Raw genomic sequence first — 17,022 nt, 5'->3', positions numbered from 1 at the left:
GCTCTCGGTTGACATAGATGAGCTACAGTAAGAGCGCACGCTCACAAATGGCAGACAGGGAGGCTGCGTTTTGGTGACACCAAAGGCCAAGTACTGTTCCAGTCCAAAAATGTTGCATCTTCTTAACTGGCTTTGCACTGGAGCAGAGAGGCTTAGAAAGAGCTAGCATCAAACATAGAAGAATGTGCTGTGTGGTCAAACTCTAGGCAGTGGGGCAAGTTATCTCACTTGTAGCTGGGCAGCGTGAGGACATGACCCCAGATTATTCAAGGTGTGGTATAACAGGGCAAAATGAGAAACAACTGTAAAGACCGCAGGGGCTAGACCGTTTTAATGTTTTTGTTCATTGTTTTGGTGCAAACTGGGGTGTTATGTAATGTTAATTAAATGCATTATGCAAGGCATTTAACTCGTCTCGTTGTGATGTTATTGTTTTGTCTCAGTCACTTATAAAAGATTAGAACGTCTAATAAGGTGTAGGGCTGTATAAATATGTATTGCATTAAATATCGTTTATTAGGGGCAGATTGTTTACATTATTTTCAAGTTGAGCGCAAAATCAATTGTCGGTATTGCAGTTTTGGATCTGCGAGAACAAGACACGATGGAGTTGTCCAGAGTGAGTGCTCTTCCAGGAAATCAAATCAGCTTTCAGGCTCGCAAGACAGCTTGCAGGTTGACTAGAGCATAACTTGTTCAGCTGAAACAATACGCCTAAGAACAACACAGGAATATCTGCCCGCGAAGTCAGTCTGAGCAGATTTGCCACATTTGAGGATACCAAAAGTCCAAACATTTCAGTGAAGTGTTGTGGAATGTGGGGAATGTCCACTGGGTACATTTTGAGGATGAAAGTGAATTTCGTTACAGAGGAAGAGAGAGAGAGAGAGAGAGAGAGAGACAAGACTGTTGTGGGTTGTGTGAGTTAACAATGTCAGCCATGGCGGTTGTTCTGCTGAGAAGCTGGCTGACAGGCACTTGCTGGGTCTCTGCGCCCAGTGTGAGTGCTGTTGGTTGTGTCCAGTTCTCTGCGTAGCATCTTCACACCGACACATCTGACCGCTGGCAAACAGGCATGGCTGACCTGCCCTTAACTTTCCCCCAGTCAGCCAACCCCTTCAACTGGATGCCTGACTTCATGGGGACAACTCGCAAGGGGAATTCACTCACAAGAGAGACTAAAAAAAGACAAAAAAAGATAAAGAAAACTGAGAGAAAGCATGAAATAGAGAGACAAGAGGGAGAGGAATGGAGAGAGAGAGGGAGGAAAGAAAGTGAAAGGAGAGGGGGAACAACTGCACCATCAATTTTCCACTTGGGCTGTAAACGTGAGAAGGCTGCTGAGAAAGGAGGAAGCTGAGTCTGGTTTGGAGCCACTCTCCCAGAAAGGATGAGTCTCCTCGAGCGGCCTCCAGACAGGCCCTTCGCGCTCGCGCGTCCCCCCAGGGACAGCCCTGCTGTCTGTCTGCTGCCTGCCAGGGAAAGAAAAACACTCCCCCAAGCAGGAAGCACTTGGCCTGGGGGGCTGGCAGGGGGAGAGAGAGCCGACCGGCCGGGGCTTGGGCTGAGGTGGGGTGCTGGTGGTGGTGCTGGTGGTGGTGGTGGTGGTGGTGGTGTGGGAGTGGAAGAAGTTGGGTGGGGGGCTGGGACTGTGTTTACTCTCCTCTGTGGCCCGGGAGTCTCTGAGGAGGAAGGTCTGTCTCAGCCATGACAGCCCCGGTGTAGTCGGTGGGAGACAGTGTGTTTGGCAAGCTGGACCTGCTCCAGCTGCGTCTGGGAGCCTAATGAAGTCCAGGTGCTCCTGCGGGCAGTCTAAGACACCTGTCACTAATATTTAGTGCCAGAGAAAGCCAGACTGCAAACAGAGCCCGATGATTTGCTTGCTTATTTTGAGAAGGCTACCTTAAGTCATGGTTCTGATGAGGAGAGATTTGAGGGAGAGAGAGAGAGAGAGAGTTCAGTACGGGGGTTCAGATAGGCCAAGGGTGGTTTCTTGGAACTGGGACAGGATGTGTGTGTGTGTGTGTGTGTATGTGTGTGTGTGTGTGTGTGTGTGTGTGTGTGTGTGTGTGTGTGTGTGTGTGTGTGTGTGTGTGAGTGAGTGTGTGTTGGTACACCACATGTGCATAATGAACCTGTGTACGTGCCTATGTGCATATGTGCAATCGTGAGTGGTGTGCATACGTATCTGACTATATGCATGTTTCTGTGATTTTGAGCCCTTCTGTGCCTTACTGATAATCAGCGCTCTCTGACATAGTTGAAAAGCCTATCATTTGTAGGTCAGCCTTGACTGTCTAAGGCTTGTAAATTGGCCCAGTGTCTATCTGCTAAATCAACATGTCATTCTTCCCTGTCTCCACACTGTGATGCTCCAAACACATTCACAGGGTCAAATTGACTAACACACTTTGCCATTTACTCTTTCTTGTTTCACTCTTGTTCATGTTTCTCTTCCCTTAAGAATGAGGATTGTGTTGGGAGACCAGTGGATAGAAAGCAGCCTGGTTTTGATGGGTATTGTGACACTTTCTCTTTCCCTGGGAAACCTCTCAAGCCGAGGACAGGTTGGTAGACATCAGATTCACTTAAAAATGGTTTCAAGCCAGTAACAGCACGTAAACCAGTACATGTATAAGACATACTGTGTTTTTCACCAATTTTTTCTTATGTAATTTCTGGAATATTGACTGTTTTGCAAGCAAAACCAGGATAAGCAATGTTTTACTTAACAGGTTGCCTACGTAATCCCATTTGTTAGTTACTTGGTATAACTCATAATTTACAATGTATGGAGTACCACAGGGTTCTATTGTTGGACCTAAATCAATCACAGTTTACAATTTCAAACATCACTGACATCATTTTATTATCATGATGCTGAAAGTCAAGCTGTTTACTTTAGGAGGAGGGTGTCGCTTCTAACAGTTTGGAGGATGAACAGGAAGTAACCACATACTGGTGGGGAGAGTGGGCCAAATGGACTGCATGCACACGTACCTGTGGAGGTGGAGTGATGTCACAAGAGAGACACTGTCTAAAGCAAAGGTCAGTCTTTAATCTGGACGTCTGGCTTAAAAGTCGCGCCACGTTTGGCACTATGACTTAAGAAAAAGAGTGAAACAGCACATTTGCATGCCAACTGTATTGTTTCTCGATTTTCTGCATTTCAACACTAACAAGAACTTTCCCATCTCAAGAAAGAGAACAACAGCTGGCAAGAACAATATGACCTGTACAGGCAGTGCCAAAAAATACCGCCTCTGCAATACCAAGGTCAGTTTATTCTCTGAACCCCAGACACCTATAAAATAGGATTCAAATACCACTCAAGACATTAATTCGTATTTTATACAGTATCGTTAAATTTGTTTTATCTTTTCTCCCTCGGCTGGCTAGGATAGGTTTAACCTTGGCTCTAATAGTACAGTTCATATTTTACCTCTTTAAGACCTCCATGACAGTAAAGTGGTGGAATGTACGTCTTGTTCAATAGTCATGTTACGTATATTGCAGGATTGCCCCTCGACTGGAAGCAGCTTCAGAGAGGAGCAGTGCTGGTCGTTCAATTCACAGATTTACAATGGCAAAAGCTATGATTGGAAACCCCTCTACCCTGGTAAATGAATTAATAATTGTTTATTTGTTTGCCCTGAACACATTCTTTTCCCCCCCTACCTCCACCAACCATGTTTTGAATGGTAACTGGGAGTGTTTATGTGGTCTTCCAAGCTCAGAATAACTGCCCTTAATGAAGCATACTCATGAAAACAAAACATTTAAGATGGGACGCTGATAAGCCAGCTGAAGTGAGATATCTCTAAAATAAAGTCAATACTGAGGTGTCTGGAAAAATGTGACCAAGACTAATGTCTGGTGTCTGTATGCAGATGGCAATCTGTCTCAAAGGAGAAACTGTTTATATATCAGTTCAAGACTTGTGCAGTCAGCCTTTAGATAAGAAAGTGTAATGGTAAACAAATGACAATAAAAGAAACAGACGTGTCTTTGTCTCGCAGACGACTATGTGCATATCTCCAGCAACCCCTGTGACCTGCACTGCACGACCACCGATGGCCAGCGGCAGCTCATGGTGCCGGCCCGGGACGGCACGTCCTGCAAGTACAGCAGCTACAGGGGAGTGTGTGTAAATGGCAGGTGTGAGGTACGGTAGGCAACCGCAAAAAAAACCCCGCGTCCTTTTTTTCCACGTGTTATTGTTATTGTTGAGGTCTCGTTTAGCACAGTGCAGTGTGTGGCGGTGGAAAGGGCTCAGGTCGAGAGAGTGAAAGTGATCTAGTGCAGCCATGGTTTCGCTCCGCCCGTGGCCTGAGACAGCTGATTTCACTCAGAGGGAGTGTATGGGGGAGAGGTGGTGTGTGTGTGTGTGTGTGTGGGGGGGGGTCTCTGCCTCCTGCTCCAGGAATTGGGCTTATTAGCAAATCCAGGTGGCTGACAAAAAATACCGGTGAGGACTTTCGCTCTCTGAACCTGGAATTTCCACCCCCAGTAATACTGTAACAGTGCATTTTTGTGGCTCCTGTTGTGACGTCAATGCCAGGACAAAGGAATTTTCACAAGGGTGTGTAATGTAACAATTTGGCCCTCACCAAATGGACACAAGGTTGTTGCAGACCTTAAAAATGAATCAAATTACCCTTTCCCCGCTGTGTAAAAGAGAAGACAGCTCTCGAGACTGTAATAGTGCATATTCATGACTTCCTTTAGAGTGAGTAAGGTTTGGAAGGGCCTTATCTTATTGTTACCCAGCCAATCGGGTGCGATGGAGTGCTCTTCTCCGCCAAAATACTGGACAAGTGTGGTGTCTGTCAAGGGGACGGCAGCAGCTGCAGCAGAGTCACCGGCAACTTCCGACGTGGGGCATCCACTCTGGGTAGGACGACTTTTCTATACTGTCACATGTAGTTGAACTAAAGAGTGTACATTTGTACATTTGCAAATTTGTAAACATTATAGATGACACTGCTTCTTCTAATGGATTTAATTCTGAAAAGTTTCTTTAAACTCTCTTACTCTCTTTCATGTTGGAGTATTAATGCAATAAAACAAATCATTATTTAGTACATGTATGTTACATTTTAGGAAAAGAAAACCATACATTTACAAAGAGAAACTATATGCTTTTATCTGACTAATTTCAAAATGGCTCTGTCGTTTTATGAAGGATATTCTTTCATCACTCAAATCCCTGAGGGCTCATGGGATATCCAGATAATTGAGAGGAAAAAGTCAGCTGATATCTTAGGTATGGTAACCCTTAACAAACCACAAACAGACACTGCCATGCAAGAATATCAGTCTGTCAGTTTTCATTTACATTATTAGAGTACTTTCACTTGCACTCCTCGCTCAGCAGTGAAGGTGGCTTTTACATGAATATCTTTTGGTTAATAAGAAATGCCAGCCTGTGCATTTGATGTGAGGTTGTCTGTTCATTAAGGCGATTGGCAGGATTTCCTTTCTTAAAAAAAAAGAGCCTCCCTCTCATCCCTCCAGCTGTGACAGACCAGGCTGGGAATTTTTTCTTCAACGGCGCGTACAAAGTGGACGCCCCTCAGAACTTCCACGCCGCGGGCACCATCTTCAAGTACCGGCGGCCCACCGATGTGTACGAAACAGGGATCGAGTACATCGTGGCCAAAGGGCCCATCGACCAGCCCATCAATGTTCTGGTACTGTAGCCGAGGTCCTCTCTCACCGCCTCCAAGCGCCCACTGGGTAATCTCACTGGCTGGCAAGCCCCGCGTTTGATTGAAAGTGCTGGCCGCAGCTCTGGCATCTGTGATGCTGACTGAGTGTGATGCATTATCTCAAGGGGGGACTGACTTGAGCAAGCACTTTGCACTGTAATGCTGAATGAAGCTGCTGTGTTGTTGTTGTCATTCTCCGAGTCTTGGATTAGTGTCAGATTTACCACTGCTGTGGAGTTGATGCAATTCCATCTGGGTGCCTTTTTTCATCTACTGACCAATGCATCAGAGCTGAATCTTGTAGTCTGTAAACTTCACTGACGTTTAACTGTTGTAGCACTTAAATCCTTCAGGATCAAACAGGTTACATTGTGAGTGCTATGGTGAGTTCAAGTCATAAATGAGTGAGTTTATTAGGACTAAACACTATTTACTGTTCACTATGATACCTAATGCACAAGAGCGGCAAGAGCGGCTTTGCTGAGTGTAGCGGCCGGCAGACCAGTTCTTGCGTGCTCAAACCACTGAAAGTAATGCCGCATGCCCCATGTAATGTGATGGGGCCTTCATGCGTAGTCCTTAACGGAACAGTTCCGAGACCACGATTGCGTCCACATTGGACTCTTATCTTGTGTCCTCCCAGGTGTGGAACCAGAACGGTCGGAACCCCTACATCACCTACGAGTACACGGTCCTGCGGGACGCTCTCCCTCCGGTCTCCCAGCCGCCGCTGTACACGGGGCCGGACGCCGGGGGGAACGCAGACGTCTCGGTGGAGGTGGGCCGCGTGCTGACGCAGAACGAGACGGTGTACGACAGCGCGGGTCAGGAGGGCGAGGCCGGCCGCCTGCTGAGGCCCGGTGCGGGCGCGGAGACGGCGGCCGGTGGCGGAACGGGGGCCGGGGCGGGGGCCGGCGAGGGCCCGAAGATCGGCCAGGTGTCCAACGAGGTGTACGCGGAAACGGCCGCAGGCGTGGACTGCGAGGACGGAGGGGCTCCGGCAACGCCACAGCAGCCCGGACTCTCAGGTGAGGATGGACACACACACACACACCGCCGGAAACTCACCTGTCAATGACCTGCTCCATCGGTAATAACACAGACACACACACACACGCACCGCTGGAAACTCTCCTTTCAATGACCTGCTCCGCCGGTAATAACATGAAACACACATATACACACACACACACACACACACACACACACACACACACACACACACACTTACCTCTGCTTCCAACTCACACATGAACCCAAGGCTCTGGCATTTCGACATTCTCTGAATCCACTCCTTGTTTGTTATGATTGGCCGATCTAACATGTTGACAAGTTCTCAAAATCGCCAGTCCCCCTTGTAACTTATTCATTTCCAAATGATACACACACAGCAAAGAGCTCGCCCCAAATATAGAGTCTGTGATGTTTCTACTCTCTAAATATGTTTACATAAAAAACCTTCCATTAGCTTAATAAAAAAGAGCCCCTCTCCTCACCACACGATCATCATTACTTTGAGGGTCAAATGTTGACCTTTCCCATCCTTTATAAGACCAGTACCCATCCGCTCTGACCCGTAGTGCCATTACGGCCTCCCAGTATGGGCAGGCTCTCTATGGAGAGTGCTGGACACCCAGTGAGTGGAGTGGCTCATGCTTCAGTACCTTTACAACCCAGATACCGTGAAACACTAGATGGCTCTATTTTTTTTTTCTTTCAGAGATACTCTTTTTGCTGGCCCATAGGCTCCCTCTATTATTCATGAACGCACACCCGAAAGAAGAGCGCAGGGGGATGAAAAATTCAGTGAGCATTTTTAAGCCACCCTCTCTCACTCATCGCCAACACACCACCTCTAAAAATAGACAAATAGCTCTGTAGTGGGCCCTACGACCGCATCGGGGGGTGGGTCAACCATCGCTCTGTGTTTTTAGACGTCGGGGAAGAATGGAGAAAGGCCTCCTCCAGGGTGCATCATGGGAGATTTCCTTAAACTGTCCACTCGTCATCAAAAATCCGCTTACTGCTGAACTCACATACAGTGCTTCTATCAGTGTTATCCGTTTGTTATCATGCTCTATCATACTATACTCATCGCAAACATTTCAGAACGTTTCAGTTGGTATTTTAGAGACACATGTACTGTAGGGTCAATTTCTGACTTGACATTCATTGAAACAATTTTGTATTGAAGTATTTTGATTATATCTGCTTCTTTAATGACTGTAAAGATGTCTCCTTATTCGCACCTGATCCTAGGCTGGCTATCACCATACTAAGCTCAATCTTTTAAGATTGAACATTAGTATGGGGAGGCTACGCTTTGTTTCTACTGCACAATGGGCATCGTTCAAATGACGCTGTACGCCTGGATAGTCCTTCAACCAATCAGACCAATGATCCAGTCAGTGCATCTTTTGGACAAGCTAGTTTCTGATTGGAGCCAAAGGTTCTGGCAGGGAACAGAGGAGATAGATGTGCAGGTTTTCAGCCTGAGCTTGGCCGGCTCACCCAGCCTAACCTGACCCGTCTTCTCCACAGAGGGCAATAGCAGCCAGCCCAGTAGCTTGGTCGCCCCACCGTTAGCCACGCCCAACAGGCTCGGGGACTCGGAGAACCTCATCTGGCGAATGCTGATGGGCGAGTCGGTCGGCCAGGACAAGCTGATGGTCAACATCACGACCAATCAGCTCCTGACGCAGGGCGAGGGGCAGTTCTCGGCCGAGATGGGCCCGCTGGAGCTGGACTACGGGAGCCTGGAGGCGAACGCCGGCTTCAGCCTCAACGGCTCCGCGCTGCTGGAGTTCACGCTGGGGCGCCGGGGCAACGAGACGGGAGACCTGCCCCTCCTCAACAGGACCCTGTTCCCCGGCCTGAGGAACGGAAACCGCACAAGTCGAACCAGGTAACAAAACACACACACACACACCCAGCCACCCAAGACACACACACACACACACACACACCCACACACACCCACCCACCCACACACACACATACACACCCAGCCAGCCACCCACCCACCCACCCACCCACACACCCACCCACACACACACATACACCCTGCAAGTCAACGGCACCTTGGTGCTCATGAAACTCAGCTCTGATTGAAAGCAGAGATGGCGAGTGCTGAGTCCGACGTTTCCTCTGCTTCCTCCAGTGCGGGGTTATCGTTGGTGCTTAGTGGCCTGTTACAGAACATATCATATCGTCTTCCATATCTGAGCAGTCAGGTAGAGTGATTGTTCTATTTGGACTCTCATCAGACCACAGATGTCTCATTAGCGTGGTGCTCTGCCTCTGGCCTACAGAGGAGGCTGTAGACATGCTGGATAGTCTCAGCTGAGGGAGAGACCATGTTCCAGGAAATGGAATGTGCTCTGGGCCCCTCTCTCCTTCTCCTGCTGTCCCTCTCTCTCTCCCTCTCTCTCTCTCTCCTTCTCTCTCCCCCTCTCATTCTCTTTTCCTCTCTCTCTCTCTCTCTCTCTCCCCCCTCACTTTCTTTCCCCCCCTCTCACTTTCTCTCCTTCTCTCTCTCCCCCCTCTCACTTTCTCTCCTCCTCTCTCTCCCTCTCCCTCCCTCTCTCTCTTGGTCTGCTCTCTCTTTCTGCCGCTACTCTCCCTCTCTCTCTCTCCCTCTCTCTCTGGTTCTGCAGCCGTGCTCTTTCCCTCTCTCGCTCGCGCGTAGACGCTCAGAGACTGCCAAGCAGGATTGTCGGCCAAGCCGAGGGCCTGGCTGGAATTGCACTCCATCATTTTTATAATTCATGTTAGCTTCCCCAGCGCGGCGTCCAAACAGCACCTCACCAGCCCCGCCGCCAGGGACCATAAAACACATCACATGACCGGCCGCGCTACCCTTCTCGCATGGCGAGGGGAGGCAGACGCACGGCAAACAAAAGGAGAGAAAGAGTAAAAAAAAAAAGAAAGAAAAATAAATAAATGCAGAATTCTTCTTTGAGCCATATTTCAAGGTGTAATAATGTCACCACGGTGACATAGTAGATATCATTGGCACTGATGCAGAGGTAATTTCATAGTGTGTGCCTGTGTTGGTAAGGTGAATTAGTAGGTCATTGGGTTCTGCTGCTTCATTGTGTGCATGTGAATAATAATAACAATAACACACTGTCTGATTGCAGCCAATGGCCGTTTTCATAAAGATATTAAACTGTGGCAAAGAGATTAGGCAATTATAGGTCAAGGCCAGTTGAAGCTGTTGTACTTGTCTGTGTAGACACACAGACACACACACACACACACACACACACACACACACACACACACACACAGTGCCTGCGGTGTTTTATGGGGATGTCTTATCTTCCTGCTCAGGAATCATCAGAAATTCCTGCAAAAGAATTTCAAGCTGAGTCCAGCTGACATGTACCGCTGGAAACTCTCCTCTCAAGAGCCCTGCAGCATGACCTGCTCCATCGGTAATAACTCACATGAAACACACACACACACACACACACACACACAGACTCACACACACACACACACAGACAAGAACACAGAGACACACACAGGCATGCATACACATAAACTGATATGCACATACACACTCACACGCAAGCACACACACAGACAGACAGAAACACACACACAAGTCTCCACCTCAGGAAGCCACATGATATACACCACAGGTATCGCAGAAGATGGAACACACACAGACATCCACACACACACACACACACACACACACACACACACACACACACACACACACTCCGGCGTCTGCCTGACAGGAAGCAACAAAACCACGAGCTCCAAACTAGATAAAATACACACCCTTTAACCTCTGTTTTTTTGTCTTGAGAAAACACCTTTTTTTTCTAAGTGGTCAGACTTCTCCGTCCGTCTTGCCAGGTGTGTCCAGATCCTTCGCCATGTGTGTCCGTTACGACGGCGTGGAGGTGGAAGACAGGCACTGTGACGCTCTGACCCGACCCGAGCCTGTCCACGACTTCTGCATTGGCAGAGAGTGCCAGCCCAGGTGGGAGACCGAACCCAATATATTCATTCACGCGAGGCGATGGTGCACAGGTGCACATTTTTGAATGGAAAAGTTGTCCTGTGTTTCACCACCTGTAGACTTTTGACATCTTCAGAGATTCCTTCTGGTAGTTTTTCCTTCTGGTAGTCTTCCTTTTTGGTCAAACTCACCAAACTCAATTTGGAAATGTAAGAGTTAGATAAGTTGTCCTGTGTTTCACCAACTATAGACTTTTGACATCTTCAGAGATTCCTTCTGGTAGTTTTTCCTTCTGGTAGTTTTTCCTTTTTGGTCAAACTCACCAAACTGCTCGCCTCTAGTTCAGCTAGGACTAGGAGTCCTAAATGCTCCACAACATGTTTCGTCAGGAGAAAGGGAAGGGTTCCATTTGATTTGCTCTTGAGCCAATACCAATAGCCTTTCAACGAACGCTTTAGCTAGAAACGCAGACTTGTGCCCCTGATTCTGGCTGATTCTGTCGGTGGCGGCGGCTGCTGCTGCCCTGCTCACTCTCCGTCTCCCCGTCGCCCCCTGCAGGTGGGAGGCCAGCAGCTGGAGTGAGTGCTCGCGCACCTGCGGCGAGGGCTTCCAGTTCCGGCTGGTGCGCTGCTGGAAGATGCTGTCGCCGGGCCTGGACAGCTCCGTCTACAACGACCTCTGCACGCTGGCTGACCTAGAGCGCCCCCCGGAGCGCCGGCCCTGCAAGAGCCCCACCTGCGGCCCGCAGTGGGAGGTGGCCGAGTGGTCCGAGGTGCGTGTGTGTGTGTGTGTGTGTGTGTGTGTGTGTGTGTGTGTGTGTGTGAAAGTTATAACTGAGGGATGTCTCAGTGTCAGAGGCAGACATCCCCGGGTCCAGAAAGTAAAAGTCCTGCCTTGTATTATTTCTACCTGTGCACTTGTGATATCAGGTGATATCACTAAATATCTGATCTACTGATCTGATCTGCTGTCTGATGAGCTGGTTTACTAAATGGTTGGATCAAATACTTGGCAGGACTCACTCTGCTCAGTGTGGTAAAATGAATTGTTTGTTTATTGTTTGTTTAAAGGCAAAAGAAAAAATATCAGCACACTGTCTTGGATGCTCCCAGGGTAATGGCAGAGTGCTACGTTTTGACCACTCAGGTCTTCGTCAGACACGAATGTGGTCAAAACATTGTACTCTGTCATTAAACTGGAAGCATATAAGACAGTGTGTGGATATTTTTTCTTTTGACTAGGTTTGTGTCCATATCCAGCACCTTTTGAAGTTGTATAGATGTGCGTACATTCCTACACTGCAGTTTGTTATATGGCAGGGTCAGACTATACGATTTTTTTGTCGCTCACGATTGTCGTTTACGAGTCGAGTTTAAAAGTCGTGTAGTCTGTACAGGCCATAAAGGGACCCAATGCAGTTTTGCCAATTTCTACGCTGTTTTCGCGTTTTTTCCTCGTAGTTTTCTCTACAGAGCTCCCCCTACAGCCTCAGAGTATATTTACGTTACTCCTCACTCAGTCAGTCTGCCAAAGCTGCTAAGTTAAAGTCAATTAAATAATTTAAAAAAACAGCATAGTTTTTTTTAACTTAACATGTTTCCAAAATCATTTTGATGCCACATAACCTCATAAGATATGAGGAACGGCACTTCTGCCATTGTCTGAATGGCCCTCTGTACAGTAGGTGATTACTGACCTAGCAACTTCCGCCCCTTCCGAAATTGAAACGCAAAAGAGCTGCTATGCTACAGGAGATCGGATATCTTTTTCTGCAGACTGTTGTCGGTGCACTCCCATACTTTGTTGCAAAAGACGCATATTTATTTTGTTTACAACCAGAGGGGGGTCCCAAGAGCACATCTTGTTAAGGATGCCTCTAATTGGATTATGAGGATCTAGAGACATGCATTGGCAATGGTGCAGACTGTGATATTTATGAGTAGCGTTTACTTACATACTGTAAATAATCAAACGGAGCTTTGCATTATTGTTGCTTTACAGAGCTCAACAGTCCCGCCCCTCCTCTGAAAGAGTTTATTTTCCGGAAATAAGTTTCCTATTCATTTCTCCAATTGACGTCTTGAAAAATCTGTATAGAGAGTTTTAGACCATGCTTTGGGTTAACCAGCTACGGCGTGACTCATATACAGTACAACACATTATTTCGAGCAAAAAAAATGATCAGAAAAAAAGGCAAAGGTACCGTACCAGTATGTACACATTTTAAATTCCGAGTGAAAGAACTACTATCCCATGATCCTTTTCAAACGTAAACACATTTCGAACATTTGCAGCCTAACGATAGTTTAACATGGTTCCATATTAATCTGAGAAAAGAAGATGATTACTTCCTACCGTTTCCATTGAGTAAATTCAACCGTCAAGATGAGAAAAACGCCCCCCCCCCCCCAACAACTTCATGATAGTTAATCGTTCAAGAGTGATCTGACTGGTTTGTTTGTTCACTGCAGTGTCCCGCCAAGTGTGGAAGCAGGGCCCTGGTCTCGCGTGACGTCAGGTGCTCGGACGAAACCAGGCCGTGTGAGGAATCCACCCGTCCGCCACCAGCCAAGAACTGTACAGGGCCTCCGTGTGAGAGACAGTGGACGGTGTCTGAGTGGGGGCCGGTGAGAAACGATGGAAATTTATTTATTTGAAAACCTTGTGGTTAAACCACAAGCAGAACTGATCGAGCTGTGCAAGTACTTGGAAGGCACCAAGCTCAGTTGAAACGAATGGCACTGCCTTCACTCTGCTGAAAGTTAGAATTCTTCAGCTGCTGTTTGCTGATTGTCTTGCTTTTATAAACTATTATAAAGTACATCTTCAATGTGATTTTTATTTTCCCTCGTGAATCCTTTCAGTGCTCGGGGTCATGTGGGCAAGGGAAAATGGTCCGTCACGTGTACTGCAAGACCCCCGAGGGTCGAGTGGTTCCCGAGACCCAGTGCTCCTCAGAGAGCAAGCCCCTGGCCATTCACCCCTGCGGGGATAAGGACTGCCCACCACACTGGCTGGCGCAAGATTGGGAGAGGGTGAGGCAATGTTTTGTTTACTTAGATAGATAGATAGATAGATAAAGACTTTATTGTCCTATAAGGTTATTCTTTTTCACACATATCATTACATTCCAAAAAGACAGCAGCATCTGATCTGATGTTAACTTCATGCCAGAAGGACTGTTTGATTGTATTATTTCTTTAATACCGTGATTTCCCGACTATTGGCCGCGGTTTATACATTGATTTAGCTAAATTTCTTCAGCTATGAGGTTAATACACGGGGGTTAATTAATATGGTATCAATGTGGTTTTGTTTCTTCTAACTTGCATAAAACAGCTTATACACAATGCGGCTTATATGCGGGAAATTACCGTAGCTATGTTTCTTATCGTTTGTCTTCAGAATTGACTGATATTATGTATCCATATATTGTATGTATCTATTGTATCAGTTTTACATTTACTTCCAATACTTTAATTGAAGAGCCTAGTTATTTTTATCTAGATTAAGAATTCACCAGTATGTGTTTACACATAAAATAGAGGTGCAACGTAGTGATTTCTTAAAAAACGACTTTTCTCTGGCGCAGTGCAACACCACGTGTGGCCGCGGCACCAAGCAGAGGATAGTTCAGTGTGCGGGCATCGCCGGGGGCAAGTTCCAGACCCATGACGACGAGTCGTGCGACCCTGGCGACCGGCCCGAGCACGAGAGCACCTGCTTCGAGAGGCCCTGCTTCAAGTGGTACACCACGCCGTGGTCAGGGGTGAGCTAGCCACTGGAACACCCTAATCGATTAATGTGATCAAACTTCAACCTTAATGGGTCATGATGTGTAATCAATAAGTCATCTTTTTTCTGGAACACAGAATGATTCTAACATGTGGTCAAATTATGGTATGATAGTCTGATAGTTAATATAATCTTACAATTGTCTGACAGACTAGCCTGATTGCCATCGACTTTCAAAGCTCTGCGAGACTTTGGTCTGACCAAGAGCCTGTGCTCAACGGTTTCTCCAAGCGCATGGTTTACCCGCCTCCTTCAAGTGCCTCGATTTGCTACTGGTCAATGTCAGAAAGGGGTTTGCCGAGTTTAAACCAATCACAACACTCTTTCCTCTGAAAATGAATGAAGCGCTTCCGTTCAATCCATGTGTTATGGTCGCAGTTCTGCTGCGTCACTGCCTTGAACACGCCTCTACCCAGAGCCGTTGGAGCTGCTCAAAGTTGATTGGTTCTCGACCAAAGGGGACAGTTCCGCAGTTTTGCGGAATTCAGAAATCCTGCCCGATGAGCAGTTGGCCAGACCAGCGACAGCAACGGCGAAGGTGTTATGTCACTGGGAGGGTGTGCCAGGCTACTGACAGACTGCTAATTGTTAGATTGACTGATGACAGATGACAAATCTGTTAACGGTCTGTTGAACCTTTTTTTTAATAACTGCTGGTAGTTTGTTGGTCGTGAAATAGATAACCTTTCAAATAAATTGTTACCACTACTTTAGTAGTGATTAATCATGAAACTCATAGAAGACTTGTGGGAGTAACTTTCATTGGCAGTTATGTTTCTTTGTTTTGGCTCAATCTTACGGTTAGTGTTGGAAGCCTCGTAGTCGAGAACAGCAGTGGTGAAAAGTACCATTTCAGAATTGCTCTGTCAGTGTCTGACTGCAGAATTGAATCAATCTGTCATTGAATCACCAAATCATTCTACCCCCAGACATTAATTACCGTAATTACACTAAATTTGTGATCAATATTTTGATAACTTCCTTATGTGCGTTTTTTCCCCCGATGTTACTCAACCAGTGCACTAAGACCTGTGGGATAGGAGTGCGCATGCGGGATGTGAAGTGCTACCAGGGACGGGAGCTGGTCAGAGGATGCGACCCGCTGACCAAACCTGTGGCCAAGCAGACCTGTGCCCTTCAGCCCTGCCCAACAGAACCTCCAGGTCTGGTCTAACTGCCACTCTTGTTAGTCATGCATAGGACACTTTAAATTATGTGTTTAAGTTTTAAGTTATTAGTTATTGATGTATTTTTGTGTTGTTTCAATTGAACTGCCCAACAGAACCTCCAGGTCTGGTCTAGCTGCTAGGCGGACATCCCAGGATCAGAAAGTAAAAGTCCTGCCCAAGTATTTGATCCAACCATTTAGTAAACCAGCTCATCCTAATTAGCTGCCAGGTAGATCAGATGATATCACCTGTGTTAAGTGCACTGGTAGAAAGAATATATGGCAGGACTTTTACTCTCTGGAACCGGGAATGTCCGCCTTAGGACACTTTAAATGATGTGTTTAAGTTTAAGTTATTAGTTATTGATGTGTTTTTGTTTTGATTCAATTGAACTGAATAGGCTATATCACCACTACCTTCTCCACATAAGAGCTGCACTAACCCTTGCAGCTCTTGAAATAGACCTCTTTAAGAATTTTCTGTCTGGAAATTAATTATTTATGATTTGTTGTAGGCTAAGTTTTGTAGAATATTTTCTTTAATAACTGTTGGTAGGTTACTGACAGTGAAATATATCATCTCTTCGCTTTCTCCAGATGAGAACTGCAATGACCGTCCCACCACAAACTGCTCGCTGGCCCTGAAGGTGAACCTGTGCAGCCACTGGTACTACAGCAAAGCCTGCTGCCACTCCTGCCGGACCCTCCGCTCCTCCTAGTCGCCCCTGCCCAGGCCTGGGAGGGCCAGCATGGACAGCGGTGGTCCTGGCTCGTGCTGCTTCAGTTGGCCGCGACACACTCATTTTTGTCTGTTTTCAGAGATGGGAGCCATAGATGAACTCTGACCCCACTGGTCCAGACCTCCAGGAGGTACCCCCCCCCCCCCCCCCATATAACTTTCTGCCATAGGATGCATTCTACAAAAAATATAGGGTACCCAAATAAATGGTTCACAGTAAAATTGCTCAGTAAAATTGGTAACCGTCATATCATTTTTTATCCTTCATTTACCTGAATGAAAGTCATGTGGACTCCTTTGTTCAATAGTATAAGTAATAGGAAATATATGGCTGTCAAGCTACAAGGATATCATTTTTGTTTGTTTTGAGTGTGTTTTGCATTTCCACTGCTATTGAAGATTCAGTACTGTATTTAAGGAGAACCAGCATTGAAGTGATGCTGTGTGGTTACGCAAGTGAAGGATGGGCTACTTTCATTGAAGAAGTTAAAGAGCACTCTGAGAGATATTTAAACCAGTTCCCTGTTAAAAAGTAGCCTTTAATTATTTTTGGTAAAGTTAGGAGAATCTAGTATTTTGAAACATGTATATTCAAAGCTACCATTAGTCAAATATGTGCTTATTTTCATGG

General features: G+C 46.6%; 1 protein-coding gene across 1 annotated transcript in view; it reads left to right on the top strand.

The window, feature by feature from the left end:
• The window catches only part of adamtsl2 (ADAMTS-like 2), a 17,086-nt gene extending 474 nt beyond the window's left edge, over positions 1–16,612 (top strand). The window contains exons 2-19 of the mRNA XM_062543874.1: positions 2,465–2,567; positions 2,906–3,048; positions 3,201–3,276; positions 3,517–3,619; positions 4,020–4,165; positions 4,771–4,894; positions 5,186–5,266; positions 5,518–5,693; positions 6,355–6,739; positions 8,253–8,616; positions 10,047–10,150; positions 10,584–10,710; positions 11,248–11,461; positions 13,161–13,316; positions 13,554–13,724; positions 14,282–14,458; positions 15,503–15,647; positions 16,250–16,612. Coding sequence (XP_062399858.1) covers positions 2,466–2,567; positions 2,906–3,048; positions 3,201–3,276; positions 3,517–3,619; positions 4,020–4,165; positions 4,771–4,894; positions 5,186–5,266; positions 5,518–5,693; positions 6,355–6,739; positions 8,253–8,616; positions 10,047–10,150; positions 10,584–10,710; positions 11,248–11,461; positions 13,161–13,316; positions 13,554–13,724; positions 14,282–14,458; positions 15,503–15,647; positions 16,250–16,371 — 2,916 coding nt within the window. The 5' untranslated portion in view covers position 2,465 and the 3' untranslated portion in view covers positions 16,372–16,612. The remainder of the gene's footprint in view (positions 1–2,464; positions 2,568–2,905; positions 3,049–3,200; positions 3,277–3,516; positions 3,620–4,019; positions 4,166–4,770; positions 4,895–5,185; positions 5,267–5,517; positions 5,694–6,354; positions 6,740–8,252; positions 8,617–10,046; positions 10,151–10,583; positions 10,711–11,247; positions 11,462–13,160; positions 13,317–13,553; positions 13,725–14,281; positions 14,459–15,502; positions 15,648–16,249) is intronic.
• Positions 16,613–17,022: the final 410 nt, after the last annotated feature.

Source organism: Sardina pilchardus, chromosome 8 (genome assembly GCF_963854185.1).
Source record: "Sardina pilchardus chromosome 8, fSarPil1.1, whole genome shotgun sequence".
NCBI classification, from domain to species: Eukaryota; Metazoa; Chordata; class Actinopteri; order Clupeiformes; family Clupeidae; genus Sardina; species Sardina pilchardus.
The sequence above is the reverse complement of the archived record's forward strand: the minus strand, read 5'-3'. Positions and strand labels throughout refer to the sequence as shown.